This window comes from Lottia gigantea, assembly GCF_000327385.1.
Source record: "Lottia gigantea unplaced genomic scaffold LOTGIsca_7, whole genome shotgun sequence".
NCBI lineage: Eukaryota > Metazoa > Mollusca > Gastropoda > Lottiidae > Lottia > Lottia gigantea.
Genome location: NW_008710370.1, coordinates 3,302,930 through 3,318,996, shown reverse-complemented (window position 1 = coordinate 3,318,996; position 16,067 = coordinate 3,302,930). Strand labels below are relative to the sequence as shown.

Here is a 16,067-nt window from a genome sequence, read left to right as displayed (position 1 = left end):
GAGAAAGAAATAGACCACAAAAACCAAATAAAACAAATTATTATTAATTATGTCATATTTTACCTTGACTGACATTAAATTGGATTGTATGACATTGCGTATGAAATGAATATAATTGGATGAAATAATGTCTCAAAAATGTCTCAAGCTTGCATGACTGAATGAATTCCAGTTTCTAATGGCTAATATGCCAATTTTTATGAACAGCCGACTTAATTGTGCTTTTATGATATTCATCATTGATTTCTTTTAATACTTGCCAATGCTCGAGCTCAGAATTAATTTTAATTGCAAAGGACATTTCCTTCCAGTTTGGATAAATACAGCACAAACATAAGCAGGAATTCTTCAACTCTGGTGAAAAACATACACACATCTGATCTGGACATATCTTAAACTGGATAAGTTGAATTTTCTATACATTGTCAAGTAGAATCGAATAATTTAGCATATGAATTCTATGACTACACTATAAAAAAACTCAAAGGTAACATACACCCACGGGCAGCTGGCAGAAATGATAATTAAGTCTTCAGTGACTCAAAAAAGAATTTTCACAATTTAAAGATCCCCATAATACATTTTGTATATATTAATATATATATATATATTTATTGTCAGTTATTTATGCTGAGTTGTTCACAATATTTTCAAAATGTACCAAGGTTAATGCCAGTTGGCTGAGTATCTTTGTCTATTTCTGGATTTTCTTCAAAAATTATTTCTGGAATAGCTACAATATGTTTATGAAAGCATCATCTTAATTTGTTGCATTTCTATAACAAAAAAAAGTACCTAAATATATTCAGGGTGTTTCGCAAATTATAATCTTCTCCTCAAAAGGATAACTTATTATAGACAAAAACGAAGGTTACAGTTACTTATGTAGGGTTCTTACAAGTATTTAATATTTTGTCTGGCCTCCATCTGCCTGCATTCTTATAGGGTATGATTTCAGCACATTTCATTCCCTTGTCACTGAGCACTTCGGTCACTCTCTTCGCAGCTTGTTGTTGAGACTTGGTATACACTCTTTGTTCATTGTATTTAAATGTTTCCTTCCTCAGAGATTTTGAACAAAATTTATTTCTTGAGTTTATGTATAAGGCATTATTTCCTATGAGACATTTCAAGGCTTTTCGGACTATTTGCTGAAACAATACCCCGCAAGAATGCAGGATGATGTACAGGAAGATGGAGGTCACACAAAATACCAAGTACTCAGTAAGAAACTATATAAGTGCCTGATCTGAATTTTTTGTAGGTAGGTTTTAACGTACGCTGTGGAAAAGGGGAACTGAATTTTAAAATACCTGGTGTACAATGTATAAACTTCAGTGGAAGTAAAATTACATGAACTAATACAAAATATAGCAGAACACACAATTATAAGAATGACAATCAATTTATGAACATATGATATGACTTTTCTTTATGCCTTGTCCGTCTCCATAATTGTCTTCATTTTCCACTCTGACCTTTTGAAAAAAAGAATGGCATCCAATTTATTTAACTTCAGCATACTTGTGTTAAAGTCAAATACTTTTCACATGGTTAATGAATATAAAAAAAGGGATGGTATACAGCATTCAAAAACTTTCCTGTACAAAGCCTATTCTTTAGACAATATTATTTAGGCTGGGCAATTGAGTGAATGAAAAAGACATGCACTATATAGAATATACATGCGCCGAAGATTGTGTTAAATCTGTGTGGTGATCTGGTAAATGAATAATGTTGCAAGATAAACTGTACAGATACGTTTAAAATTTTAACCCTTTCTTACATACACCCCCTTTAATGAGTGTTGTCCTTAATTCGGTAAATAGTCTACAGTACAATTTTAGGTCGCTCTAGTGAAAGTGGAAAAAGGTTTAACTCCACCCTGCTGACAAACAGGCCGTAACCTCACTTAATCTCCACTTCTGACCCAAACTGGTGGTTGTCTATTTCTTAGTGAATGTTCATCAGTACCAAGTAAGGCAGAATCTACTGATAGTGATGAATTTCACTGTCTGTAATAGACAACTCTATATAAGTGATGAATGTGTGGGCAGTGGAGATTCGCCTGATAAACGTACTTCAACTGATGGCTACCTCAATGGTTCAAATGGATTTAGTTATAGTAACCAGAAACTATATTGGATTGGTTGATCTATATTTAATATAATTTTACAACAGTGTTTATGTAACAAATTCAACTATCTATATCTAACGTTTAACGTTATATCAAGCACTAATTTCTGTCAATACACGAGCTTCTCTCTCGCCACTGACGACTCTTTCTAATTCTAACAATCTATTTTCGTGGATATCCTTAATGGTGTTTAATGCAGCTCTCATGGACTCTAATGGCTATGGAAGACTCTTATGATTGACTGAAATAACAGTAAAATTAAATCTACACTATTAACAAACAAAAGAAACTATTTGCGATGCAAATTAGCGACTTACAACGGACGTCACTATTAAGTCTTTTGTTTACATTTGAACGCAAGACTAAATTTTGCTTCAGACAACACTAACTGAATTTGGCGTAATGTTACACCTCTCTGCACCAAGAAGGTGAAAACAGAGAAGTGTGAGTAGTAAAACAACCAGATTAGCCAACGCGATGACTGACACACAGAGAATGAGAAATAATGACAACACTGGGTAACTCAGTTAAGCCTAAAGTTCAGCTTTAAAGACGGTACAACGGTGGACCTCAGGATTATACGATGCAGCACAACTAAGCCTGGTAGACACTTCTGGAGAGCACAAGGAAAGGGTTCATATACTTGCACTATAACATGGTGCAACTGGAACCAACACCCCTTTCTACAGCTCTGTTAACAACAGACAAACAATGTCGTACTACCTTCTACAGGATCATCTGTGGGAGGAGAGAAACAAAACTTAGGTATTTCATAGGCTTTATCAACATTGAGGAGCACATGGAAGAGAACTTCCCGTCATAAGAGTCTACAAACTAATGTACAACATGTCTTACGAACATCAACTTGTGTAAACTTATATTACATGAGAGAACAATGCAAAGGCGCAATGAATAAGGGTTGCCCATTACCACGTGGAGTGGCCTACCGCACCGGGCCATCCAACGTGTGTGATACTAATAGAAAATACAAGATTTCAGAGGCAAAGGCCTAAAACACTGACATAGTGTAGTAAACCTATGTCTTATAGATTGACAGCAACATAATTGACCTTTCATAGCAAAATAATACCTGTGGGAGGAGAGAAACAAAACTTAGGTATTTCATAGGCTTTATCAACATTGAGGAGCACGTGGAAGAGAACTTCCTGTCATAAGAGTGACTTGCCCTTGCACACAGGCATTAGTCACCTTTTGAAACACAGGCACTTGTAACTTTTACTAAACAGAGTTACCTCCCTTCAACCACTTAACTGTCCTCACTACTAAGCTTTACACATAAGAAAATGGTACCCCCTTGTATCTACTGTTACAGTAACACCGGTAATTCGGCCTTCTCTGCTTCGCCTTACTGATCCAGATCGTCACCAGGATTCAAGTTAATACGTCTTCTGCTCATGGGTCTACCACAGTCTACCATTGGTAGACAAGTAAGTTGCACTGTCTGAAACAATATCTGGAGTAACATATTCATCATCAGTTGTTTCATCACTGGATTCTTGTTGTGGTCTTGCGTTCACAGATATAGATATCCTTCTCAGGAACTGAACATGTAGGCAACACATTCCTCTGCAGAGTACATTTCTTCTCGATACATCATACACGGATGTTCAGGGGATTGGGACAGGTAACTAACATATATCGTACTTATTTCCACCATCTTATGTTGTCCATCAAACGAAAGTTTTTTTTACAAGAACTATGTCACCCGGTTTCATGTTCTTACATCAGGCATATAGGGTGAACTTGTTTAATTTTGGTTTTGGCAAATAACTCAGATGCTGCAATGTAAGTTTCTTTTTGTTGGTTTTCCTAATCCTAGCACTACATCGATTGCCAGAGTAGGTTTGTGAGTCGAACAGTGAATATCCGTTGGTCGCATGTTTTGTAGAATATAAAGAGATCAAAGATGAACAATTGTCTGCATTCCTTCCACTGAGATTGTCCGTCAGAAAATCCTCGGACCCGGGGGTCAACCTGTTCCAAGTGGTGTCAGAAGTGGGATTTCACAATTCTGAGTGGAATCCAGGATACGACCTACTTCAAATTTTGTGAATAGTGGTAATGTCTATATGTATAAAGAATATGTTCCAAAGGGAGAATATTTCTATATTAAACCAGTTATATAATAAATCGAACCAATTGGAAAAATGACGCAGTCACCCGACAATTAAATGGTTTTTTGAAACAAAATCCTCGTACAGGGAGATGTCTCGTTTTTTTTTTGTATCATATAATATTGATTTTTATTGATTTAACACATTTTTATTGATTTTTAGATGTCTCGTTTGAGAAAAGAGTGATAGAAATAAAAGGCGGATTCGAAGAAGACCACGGGGAAGGGGCGAGACCAACTAATCAAGAACCAAGGGGAGGATATCCTACCTGTTAAGCCCCAAAAATTCAACGGAAATGGGAATTGGGAGGAATATATTAGTTACTTTGAACTATGTACAGAACTAGGTACGTGGACGGAGAAAGAGAAGGTTTTAGCTTTGGTAGTGAGGTTAGTTCATAAGTTTTTACATAATGGGGTATCTACATATCTCTAGATGATCAACTGGGGCAAAGATTTGGAAGCACTCGACAGGAAACCAGATGGTTATCGGGATTAGAGTCACAGAACAGACAATCTGAGGAGTCAATAGCCGCATTAATAGATGATCTAAGACTATGACTAAAAGAGCTAGATGCTGTAGCACAAGAAGCCCTCGCATTAAATCAGTTTTATAAATGTATTATCTTTCAGATAATCGTAATTGTGCAACGGTAGCACAGGCAGTAGATGTAATAGATAGATATGAAGCTATCATTGGAGATGGGTGCGATAAGAAGCGAGCTGTACGTTTAGTAGTCGGACACACCACACCACCGGAAAAACAAACTGTAAACTTTGACAAAACATTGAAGGATTTGATTGAACGATTAGAAAAGCTGGAGGTCAGTAGGTCTCAACAACAATACAATGGGTGAAGACAGTTTCAAGTACAATGCATGGGTGTAACCAACAAGGACATATCATAAGGAAATGTCCAGATCGGTCTGTGGAAAATCGAAGCACAAGACCTTACAATAACCATCGACAGGGAAACGTCAGACCGTCGTCTGAATAGGCCATGAGACGCCGGAGTAATTATGAAAGAACGGGAATATGTGGAAACAAGTGGCCAATTCGACAGTGGATTTTATACTTCTGGATGGATCAATGACATACAAATATCGTTCCTCGTTGATAGTGGATTTACCCACACGATTATCTCAATACGCTACTTTTCAAAAATTGAAAAAGAACTCAGACCAGAATTACAATCGGCTCAGTTCAGTCTCAAGGATGTTAATGGTAACAGTCTGCCGACATACGGTATTACTCTCATACAAATACAATTAAAAGGTGTAACGTATCAAATACCTGCCCTAGTATGTGATATGCTCCCAGCTGCTATCTTCGGTCAAGATTTTCTTTTGAAGTATGCAGCACAATAGATAATAAGAAGTTAGAGATTTCCACTGGCGAACAAATCGTAAAATGTTGGATAGGAGGCGAAGCTGAAATGGTATGTGCTGTTCACTCATCGGAAGAAACTGAATCTGACAAAATAACTGCTGTAAAGAATTGGAGCACTCCAACATCTGCTAGACAAGTGAAGAGTTTCCTTGGATTAGCCTCATACTACAGAAGATTTGTTCAAGGATTCACTGAAATAGCTAAACCACTACATCGCATTTGTGACAAAGGAACCAAGTTTGCATGGAATGCTGAATCTGAAGAAGCTTTCGACAAATTGAAAAACAAGCTTCCCTTCCCTCAGTATGTAATCTGAATTCTGCCATTTCCTAGGCGAAGAGCTTGGCATCGGGACTGCCAGTTCATGGGTAGCCAAAACAGGGCTGCAGGCCCATCATGCAGGGTGACGGATTCGACTTCCTTCCAGGATTTGCTGTCTTTCCTTCACATCCATTCCAGGATGACGGTAGCCGATTCCACGAGGCTGGCCTGTGAAATGTTATCCTGAAAAGTGTTTAACTTCCGGTAAAACGTTTTCGTCTTCAGTATTCCCAAATTCCGGCGATCTGCAAAACTTCAAAGTGGGGCTCTGGCTGTTTGGCCTACCTCCTTGTTTCCTTGACGACGGTTGGTACAGGGCTCTGGCTGTTTGAGTCGGGGACAGCACTTGGCCTAGCCCCTCCTTTCTTCCAATGGGACTATCACTTCAGGGCTCTGGCTGTTTGGATCAGGATAGCACTTGGCCTAGTACCTCCTTTCTCCATTTCTTCCACCAAAACCTTAACGGGGTAATGGAAGAGAACTCCCAACCAGTTTCCCAGTCTTGGCTTGGTTCTTTAATAATCTTCATACATCTCCTCGCCAGTTCCCTGGCTTTCGTAGCAATGCTGCTTCTTCTTTCAGACAGACTTGTCAGCTTGGCATAGTCCTCAGGGTATATGGATAACCAGAGCCCATTGCCCTCTTTAAGAAGTCTTTAAGCATGTCCTCAAATTTCCTTGCATGTTCTTTCCTAACATGATCTCCGGTGTCGATCTTATAGCCACTTTCTAGAGCAAAAGGGACACATCACCCGCAAGCAACTATGGTCCTTGTTATCCATATGGTTCTTCCTGAGCTGCATTCCCAACATTCTACTGCTCTAAGGATTGAATCTGCCATTTCTGCAAGACGAAAGACATCTCTGATGGAGTCGACCCTTCCTTACAACGTGAACCATGTTTTCTTGTTTTAGTTATACCCTAACGTTTACAGTCCAGCGTCATGTTTGTCTATGAGATGTCCATAGCCCCAGAGGACCCAACACCAATTTCTATATTGGTAATACCCTTTTTCTCAGTTTTCTTTTTGTTTTCTATCCAAATTTCAATCATCCCTCTAGCAAATAATCCGGAAATCTCATCTGTTGGTAAGCTTACCACGTACATGAACTTCGAATTAAAACCTTTCACTGTCACTTGTAGCTACAAATTAAAGGTAACCGCACCGCTGTAATGGGTCACTAACGAAGCCCCTGCTCTGTTAAAACGGCAGATATGAAAGAAAGACTAGTTGGGGTTGGTTGTCACAGTGCCTTTTAATCTGGGTTTATGTGACGCACGTCAGGTTTGACAACAAATGTTATTGCGTCATAGCTGATTGACGTCATAGATTTCTTTTTTTTTGTATCTTGTAGATATTTATTCAACATAAATTATACAATTATACAAAACATTACAGTATATGAAAAACTAAAACATGTATCTCATAGTTATTATATAATTAAAATCAAGATATACATTAATATCACAGATGAATACTCCTTAATGGAGTTAAAATACGGTAAAATATTAATATAATAATACTGTATTATAATATTTACAGTATTTCCATTATGGTATGGAACTTAAAAATATTACTGTAAGACTTCAAATTGTGGACACTAGCTATGACAATGTTTCTCTAAAATGGGTTAACACGTAGTATAATAATTAAAACCTTGATTAAAAAATCATGAAAATTTGAAAGTTGTATATGATAAAATGAAAATGATGTTTCTTAAATGCAGAAGTATCGCTATTGATGGATCTTTACATGACGCCATCGATCTCTAAAACACGGCTGCAAGTGCAAAACGTTTCACGAAATTCAACATTTATCATTTTGACTGATCGTAAGTAATATTCTGATACACAATCATTTAGATTATATCTCCTTAGTGAATTGCACTTTTTGTTAGGTAATTGTGGTATTGGATTGTGATAGTTGTGGTCATGGTTGGGAGAATAACAAACGTGGTCAGTAAAGCAATGTGCTTTGTAGCTTCAATAAGTTTTGCAAAATGTCATGTTGGGGATGATTGTCACATCACAGTTGGGGTTAGTTGTCACATGTGACAACCAACCCTTCTATATTTACTAGCCTACATATAGTTTATTTTTCTGTACCGTATGGACAAGTTCAAACTCGATGACTCTGGTGTGGGCTCTTGACTGCTAACCAGAAGAATCTGGGTTCAATTTGATAATAATGTTCCAGCTAATGACGGTACTAACTATAGCTTTTAAGACTAGGAAATAATAATTTTAATTGCTCGTTTCAGTTGTTCGACATGGTTGGGAATTTCAAAAGAAAGACTGAAAAGAGCACAACACCCCAAGATGTTATGCTGAGAGCTGTCCAGCAGGTGAAACTGGAGTATAAATCCATCAGAAGCACCGCGAAGGATTTCAGAATAAATTATAGGACTCTTACTCGGTATTGTCAAAAGATTACTAATGAAGAGATAGAAGGAAGCGGTGACCAGCCATCTATCCCAGTTGGATATTTAAAAAACAGATTAATTTTTAAAATAGAGCTGGAACAACAGCTTGTGGGATATATTACCAAAGCATCGGATATATACCATGGTCTTTCACCTTCTGAAATTCGCAAGCTGGCCTCTCGGTTGAGACAGGCGTAACGACAGTCCAAAAGCCTGACAAGGTTGTAGCTCGTCGGGGCTACAAACACGTCGGTTCGATCACAGCAAACAACATCCAAGCTAGATTTAAAGTAGCTCGCATATCCTTAAAACAGAGATATATTTTCTGATTCTGAATTTGCCCCTTCTTATGTCACTGACCGTCCAATGCCTGAAAATGATTCGAATTGCGAGATCAATAAACCTTCATCCACCAGTAACAAAAGACCCTTAGCAGAAAGCACTCAGCCCGACATCAATGCCACACCTGGACCTAGTTTTGTGGCCAATGGCAAAATCCTAACCCCTGGAGAGTTACGTTCTTTTCCAAAAGCTGGACCGCATGTCAACATCGCGCCTACCTTAAGGACACAACCTATTTTTTCAATATAATATACAATCTTCGATTTCCCTCTAATGCTATTTTAATTTCTATCGACGTTTCTTCTATGTTCGTAAATCTTTTAATAGAAATCCAGATCCAAACAGACCAGACGGTGCAATTCTACAGCTTTTAGAGATTTGTCTTAGTCGAAACGATTTCACATTTAATGTTATAAACTTTAGGGACAGCTATGGGCAAACGATTCGCCCCTTCGTACGCAAACCTTTTCATGGCGGGGTGGGAACGTGAGGTGTTGCCCCTCTGTCCATTTGGCCCACTTTTTTATGAACGCTTTTTCGATGACATTTTATGGTTTGGACTTATTCTATCGAACAGTTTTGGGAATTCTTTGAAATTCTCAACAACCACCATCCTTCCATCAAACTAACCGTTAACGTGAGTGACAAGAGCATAGACTTTCTCGATACCTCTGTCTTTAAGGGAGATTCCATAGCAGAAACAAATAAACAGGACATTAAAGTGTATTTCAAAGAAACTGATACCTAACTCTTGCACAAGAGCTCCTTTCACTCAAAACATAAATTTTCTGGTCACAAGTTTTACGATTTCATTGAATTTGTACAAGATCTTCGGATTCAACCAAGCCTGTACGATTGTTTTCTCAAAACTGAAAGAGCGTGGGTACTCTAAACGATTTTTACGAAACATAAAAAATTCCACCTTGGCACAGATAGCAGCTAAAAACAGACTTTATGCCGAAGTACCTCCAGGTTTAAGAAGTGCTCCATGTTTGTCCAGTAGATGCAAAACACGTCCCTTTATATCAGAAACTCATTATTTTGTAACCAACTCTACGAATAAAAGGTACCCGATCCAGGAACATCTAACATGTCAACATTCGAATGTAATATATTTAATTTCATGCAAGAAATGCCCCAAACAATATGTAGGAGAAACTAAGAATAATTTGCGAACTCGTTTTAATGCTCATAGGTCGGATATCAAATTATAGAAAGACAAGCCTGTTTCTAATTATTTCAACCTCGACGACCATTCAATAGACGATCTCACTCTAATCCCAATTGAGCGCATAGAAATTGACTTGCCCGAAGATGAAACTACCAAATTCCGTCAATCTAGGGAAGCCCATTGGATTGAGACATTGAATACAGTAAGACCTATAGGACTAAATATTCACCATAATGTAGGCATGGCACCCTTTGTTGTCCCGTTCAATACAACCAGCAATCGAGCAAGCAAGATAGTTCATGCCCACTATAAGAGCCTCCAAGAGAAATTCCCCCATGTCTATAAGCAGAAAATGATAATTGCATATTCAAAAAATAAGAACTTAAATGATAATATTGTTCATAGTAAACTAAAAACAATCAGTACATAACAGATACTATACTTCTCGCCCATTGGGCGAGTTATTTTCTAATTTCAGATCAGAATAAGAACAGAAGAAAACCCAATATCAAGACCCTTAATCCTAATTTCTAAATAAAGTGTCTGCTCCATCCTAGGCCTGTACATTTGGGAGAATCAAACCCTCCCTTTCCCGAAATCTAAAACCAACCATAGATCCAAATCGCAAAAATCTTCAGAAGTATGGGTCCCTAATCCACCCACAAACGGCTGGACACGAGATGTAGACCAGGTGACAAGACTTCAAAAATGCCGTCGACATTATAAATGGCCACGCAGTCTGATGATGAAATTTTTTCTGTGGGCTGCATACAATTCTTATATTTTGATGGGATATACTCGCCAACATATTACTACTGGTCACAGAACAGTTACTTTTCATTCTTTTAATGATAGATTTGTGAAGAGTTAGTTGGTGATATACAAAATGTAAATTCCTCCTTTAGAAGACGAGTTTCTGATGAAACATCCGAAAAGCGCCTAAATCGCGATGCACATCATGATTGTGAGCGACCTGCCCATGCCACAACTAATCAAAGATGTAAAGTTTGCAGAGAAAAATACCTAAGAGCCAAATCAACCAATCCACAAGCCAACGCCAGTCAATTACCAAAACGTCACAAAACCACAATTTGGTGTAGATATTGTAAAGAGTTTCTTTGCGTTGGCAAAGTAGGAGACAACTGCTGGTATGATTGGCACAACAGAGTCCAATACTGGAGATAGATGGCATTTTCAACGCATGTGTTGACCATGTTACAGAACATTCTTTTGTGATCATTTCATACATTTTTGCGTGAAGACATTATCTGTGATATTCTTTATAATAATACTGTAAATAAAATTACTTGCATTTTGTCTGTGATATACATAATAGGATGTGTTATTCTTTTATCTGTTTAATCATTGTTAGCTTTTTTCATATATGCATAATTAATGAAACGTTTGTTTGATGGGAATTTGAAAGTGAAATGACCTCAAATGAGCGGTCATTTTGTAATTCAGGTAAAATATTGACTGCATCTATTTCATCAATGACTTGTTAAAGTAACTCTTGTATTATTACGCTTGCCTCGGTTCCAGGTATTATTTCTGCTGTTCCAGGTTTTATTTCTGCTCTTCCAGGTATTATATCTTCTGTTCCAAGTTGTATTTCTATGGTTCCAGGTATTTTTTGTATTTGTTCTGTTCCAGGTATTATTTCTGCCGTTTCGGTGACTATTTCTTCTGTTCCAGGTACTGTTCCGGGTATTTTTTCTGCTGTTCCAGGTTGTATTTCTTTGATTCCAGATAGTATTTCTTCTGTTCCAGGTATTATTTCTTATTTTCCAGGTACTTCTGTTCCCGGTATTATTTCTTCTGTTCCCGGTCGCATTTCTCTTGTTCCGGGTATTACATCTGCTGTTCCAGGTGTTATTTCTGATGTTCCAGATTGTATTTCATTGGTTACAGGTATCTTTTCGTCGGTTTCGGGTATTATTTCTTCTAATCCAGATATTATTTCTTCTGTTCCAGGTATTATTTCTTCTGTTCCAGATATTATTTCTTCTGTTCCAGGTATTATTTCTTTGGTTTCAGGTATGATTATTCCGTATGTAAGCCTAGAAGGTATTTGTTTCTTTTTTTCAATTTCAGGTTTTTGTGTATAATCTGAAACATCACTGTCGTGCTCACAGCATTGATAATCTGGGTCATTATCTGAGTCATCATATTCACTTTCAGTCTCTTCTAAATGTTTTAGAATGTCTAATGCACTGTACCGTTTGACTGAAATGAAAATAAATCAGAATCTTAACTTTCTCTAAATATAATATTGAGCATAATTGTTTACACATCTCTTGATCATGTAGCCTCTATAAAAATAGCTTCTATGAGCAACATCTTCCAGTAAATATAAAGCAAACCATTACTTGATTGAGTTCAACCTGAGCTATAAGGAATATAATTGCAACCAATCATTGAAATGTGTGCATGAAACGGATATGTCCAGAGTGTTCCTAATGATAACATGATAAACCATGTTTCTTCCTCACTAAATGCAATTATAATTTATGTAATATTTATATAACTTAACTATAGGATTAAATATTTACAAATAATCTTACCTCGTCTATCAGTCATAACTTATGTAAGTATATTTTCAACAAACAACTTAATTTTCTATTGTTAGCAAGGCTCCATATTCTATTTTCAAGGGAAGAAACTCTCATCATATCTCAGAACACAATTGGTCATATTCAGTTTTAACATTACCATATGAAAATTTTGGAGGAAAACACAAGGCTAATCATGAATTCAATATACCAGCTACTGGTATTTATACAAGCAATTTATGTTGGAACTGGCATACTTTTGTCACTGGGCAAATAAAGTCACAGATATCGCCTTATCTTTCATTATTTGATGAAGTGAAGATACGGCATGTTACATTGATTTATTGGTTGCGGAATAATGGTACCTCTTCTCTTACTTATCAGCAAGCAACAATTACTAGAACTTATGATCCTGATTGTCAAGGCAGAATTATGACTGTTGATAATCAGAATGCATGTCCTAACACCAGAGAACATCTTATTCATTATGGACAAAAGTACTCTATGAAGATGTATCCAAAATTTCAGCCCAGATTATCTAATGCTAGAACAGTAGGTAATATTGGTGGAAAACCTATTTCTCCTTGGATAGATTCTGCTTACTTTACCTATGGCGCTCTTCCTCCTTCATCTATGAATGGTATTATATACAGCATTCAAGGATCGCCTAATACATTCCTTGAAGGATTTTATTCTATCGGTTTATCCTGGAGGGGTCGTAGAGATGGTCAGATTTACGAATCTGCATCAACTTCAGCTGGACCTGATGATTTCGATTGTTTGCAAAATGATCTAACTGGAATGTCTGAACAAATACATGGTTTTGGAATGGGTTGGGGTTAGGTTTCGTTTTAATTGATGAATAAAACAGTGGGTAAGGCTTGAACTGAACTGTATTTATTCACAATAAATTAACATATTAACATCCTATATTTGTCTTCCTTTTTTTCCAATTTAAAATTCCAGTATCTATCCTGTGACATCTTACTCATGTCTGGCAAGAAATTTGCAAAGCAGACAATTTTTGGGGGCTACGCGTCGCTATCGAACGTCGACTTTTACGTCATTTTACGTTATGACGTCATTTCTTTCGTGACGTGGTTATTTGACTTAGTAACAGTCAAACTTCATTTAAAAGATGTCTGCCTTCCGTAAAAGACGTTGTCTTGATTCCGCTGATACTTCAGCTTCTAGTTCAAAGAAGGGACGTTTTAATCGTCGTACCATGCCACCATCTGGTTCTAATCGATTTGTCAAGCGGCGGTCAGCCAAGAAGTATGGTAAAAGTTCTAATTTTTTACAGAAGATCTATGATCAAGTTGTTCATAGTGAACATAAAGGTTCTCATGAATTTAAGACTGATGCTAAAGGATTGTATACCTCAAATTTGTGCTGGTCTTCTCCTACATTTCTTCGGAATGAGACACATATAGCTGTTCAGGTTAAACAGTACTTGAATCTTTTTGATGAAGTCAAGATTAGGCATGTTACATTGATTTATTGGTTGCGGAATAATGGTACCTCTTCTCTTACTTATCAGCAACCAACAATTACTAGAACTTATGATCCTGATTGTCAAGGCAGAACTATGACTGTTGATAATCAGAATGCATGTCCTAACACCAGAGAACATCTTATTCATTATGGACAAAAGTACTCTATGAAGATGTATCCAAAATTTCAGCCCAGATTATCTAATGCTAGAACAGTCGGTAATATTGGTGGAAAACCTATTTCTCCTTGGATAGATTCTGCTTACTTTACCTATGGCGCTCTTCCTCCTTCATCTATGAATGGTATTATATACAGCATTCAAGGATCGCCTAATACATTCCTTGAAGGATTTTATTCTATCGGTTTATCCTGGAGGGGTTGTAGAGATGGTCAGATTTACGAATCTGCATCAACTTCAGCTGGACCTGATGATTTCGATTGTTTGCAAAATGATCTAACTGGAATGTCTGAACAAATGCATGATTTTGGAATGGTTTAGGGTATTATAGTAATACTAGAAATACGCGTCGCCAAAAAAGGTCGAAATGGCGAAAACAGCTAAAAAACACTGTGATAAATGTAATTGCGATGTGGATAAGAGTCAATGGAGCAGACATATCAAGACTAAGAAGCATAAGAATGGAGGAACGAAGGAAAAAATGAGCGCTGATAGATATTGGAACTTCGAACTAGTCAAGAAAGATGAAGACTACCAAATGTTAATTTGTTAAATGTTATTTGTTAATAAATACAATCAGTTCAGGCCTTACAATTGTTTTAATAATCAAATGTGGACCCTACCCGGAGGGCAGAAACCCTTAGATCGGCTCCGCCCTCCGGGACTCCGCCTCGTGGTGTGGCCCCTCGACTGGCTGCTAATTCACAGTATCATAACCATCTAGAACTTCAAATTGATCTGATAAAGAGGTAGATGCTTGAGCAGAATAGACTTGACCATCTCTTCTTCCTTTCCACGATAATCCAACACTATAAAATCCTTCTACAAAGGTATTAGGTGACCCTTGAATGGTGTAAATGATACCATTCATTGATGAAGCAGGAGAAGCACCATAGGTGAAATAAGCCGAATCAATCCATGGGGATATAGCTTTACCCCCAATAGCAACAGACTTAGCAGAAGACAACTTCGGCTGGAACTTCGGATACATCTTTAAAGTATACTTGCGGCCATAGTGTAACAACTTCTCTCTGGTATTAGGACGGGCATTTTGATTGTCCACAGTCATAGTACGGCCTTGAGCATCAGGATCATAAGTAGATGTAATCGTAGGCTGTTGATACGTCAACCAGTAAACTAGGGTGACATGCCTAATTTTGACTTCATCAAAGACAAATAAGGCGAAATCTGGGTCTTGATACTACCGGTTACAAAAGTATGCCAGTTCCAGCACAGGTTAGAGGTATAAATTCCAGTAGCTCTCAAGTTGAACTCATGATTAGCTTTGTGCTCTGAATGCACAACACCTTTATAAATCCTCTTCATTAATGTATTCCTTCTCCGGAACCTTCGTCTCCTCACTGGAGCACGTTTCCTACGATAAAACAACCTCCTACGGCGATAAAAAGACCTTTTCTTGGCATAGAATCTAGAGCGATTAAAGTTACGTCTTTTCTGGTAAAATGCCATCTTTAATGTCACTCTAAAATTTGTAAGTTACGTAACTAAGGAACATGACGTCAAAACGTCAAAAACGTCATAAGGGGACCAAAATGACGTCAAAAACTCGACGTTCGATAGCGACGCGTATTATAGTAATACTAGAAAAAAGGTCGAAATAGCGAAAACAGCTAAAAAAAACACTGTGATAAATGTAATTGCGATGTGGATAAGAGTCAATGGAGCAGACATATCTAGACTAAGAAGCATAAGAATGGAGGAACGAAGGAAAAAGTGGAAAAAGGAGGTGTAAACTTCTTTATAACTCTACAAAGACCAGTTAAGTACGAGATACAAAAGAGATGGAAGACATGGAAGTTTGGAAGTAAATTAGTAGCAGGGAACGAATGGGGGATGTCAGGGACGAATGGACACTGCCATGCATTACGGAGAAAATGAATTTCACAAGATTGAAACAGGTATGGTT

At 37.4% G+C, this 16,067-nt stretch overlaps 5 protein-coding genes across 5 annotated transcripts; 3 read left to right on the top strand and 2 right to left on the bottom strand.

Moving 5' to 3' along the window:
• Window positions 1-1,172: 1,172 nt before the first annotated feature.
• On the top strand, window positions 1,173-11,101 carry LOTGIDRAFT_155095 (hypothetical protein; the record flags this gene model as incomplete). Its single annotated transcript, XM_009065600.1, has 5 exons — window positions 1,173-1,224; window positions 4,905-5,095; window positions 7,524-7,559; window positions 8,242-8,325; window positions 10,772-11,101. 5 exons carry the CDS (start codon window positions 1,173-1,175, stop codon window positions 11,099-11,101), a joined length of 693 nt encoding a protein of 230 aa, XP_009063848.1.
• A 595-nt stretch (window positions 11,102-11,696) lies between these two features.
• On the bottom strand, window positions 11,697-11,960 carry LOTGIDRAFT_107517 (hypothetical protein; the record flags this gene model as incomplete). The annotated part of the gene is made up of 1 exon (XM_009065599.1): window positions 11,697-11,960. A coding segment is annotated over one exon (264 nt), but the record flags the coding sequence as incomplete, so codon positions are not given.
• A 940-nt stretch (window positions 11,961-12,900) lies between these two features.
• LOTGIDRAFT_155093 (hypothetical protein) lies at window positions 12,901-13,311 on the top strand (the record flags this gene model as incomplete). Its single annotated transcript, XM_009065598.1, has 1 exon — window positions 12,901-13,311. The coding sequence occupies one exon, from the start codon at window positions 12,901-12,903 to the stop codon at window positions 13,309-13,311; it is 411 nt and encodes a 136-aa protein (XP_009063846.1).
• Window positions 13,312-13,606: 295 nt separating this feature from the next.
• Window positions 13,607-14,461, top strand: LOTGIDRAFT_155092 (hypothetical protein; the record flags this gene model as incomplete). Its single annotated transcript, XM_009065597.1, has 1 exon — window positions 13,607-14,461. The coding sequence occupies one exon, from the start codon at window positions 13,607-13,609 to the stop codon at window positions 14,459-14,461; it is 855 nt and encodes a 284-aa protein (XP_009063845.1).
• A 376-nt stretch (window positions 14,462-14,837) lies between these two features.
• LOTGIDRAFT_155091 (hypothetical protein) lies at window positions 14,838-15,610 on the bottom strand (the record flags this gene model as incomplete). Its single annotated transcript, XM_009065596.1, has 2 exons — window positions 14,838-15,341; window positions 15,503-15,610. The coding sequence occupies 2 exons, from the start codon at window positions 15,608-15,610 to the stop codon at window positions 14,838-14,840; spliced, it is 612 nt and encodes a 203-aa protein (XP_009063844.1).
• Window positions 15,611-16,067: the final 457 nt, after the last annotated feature.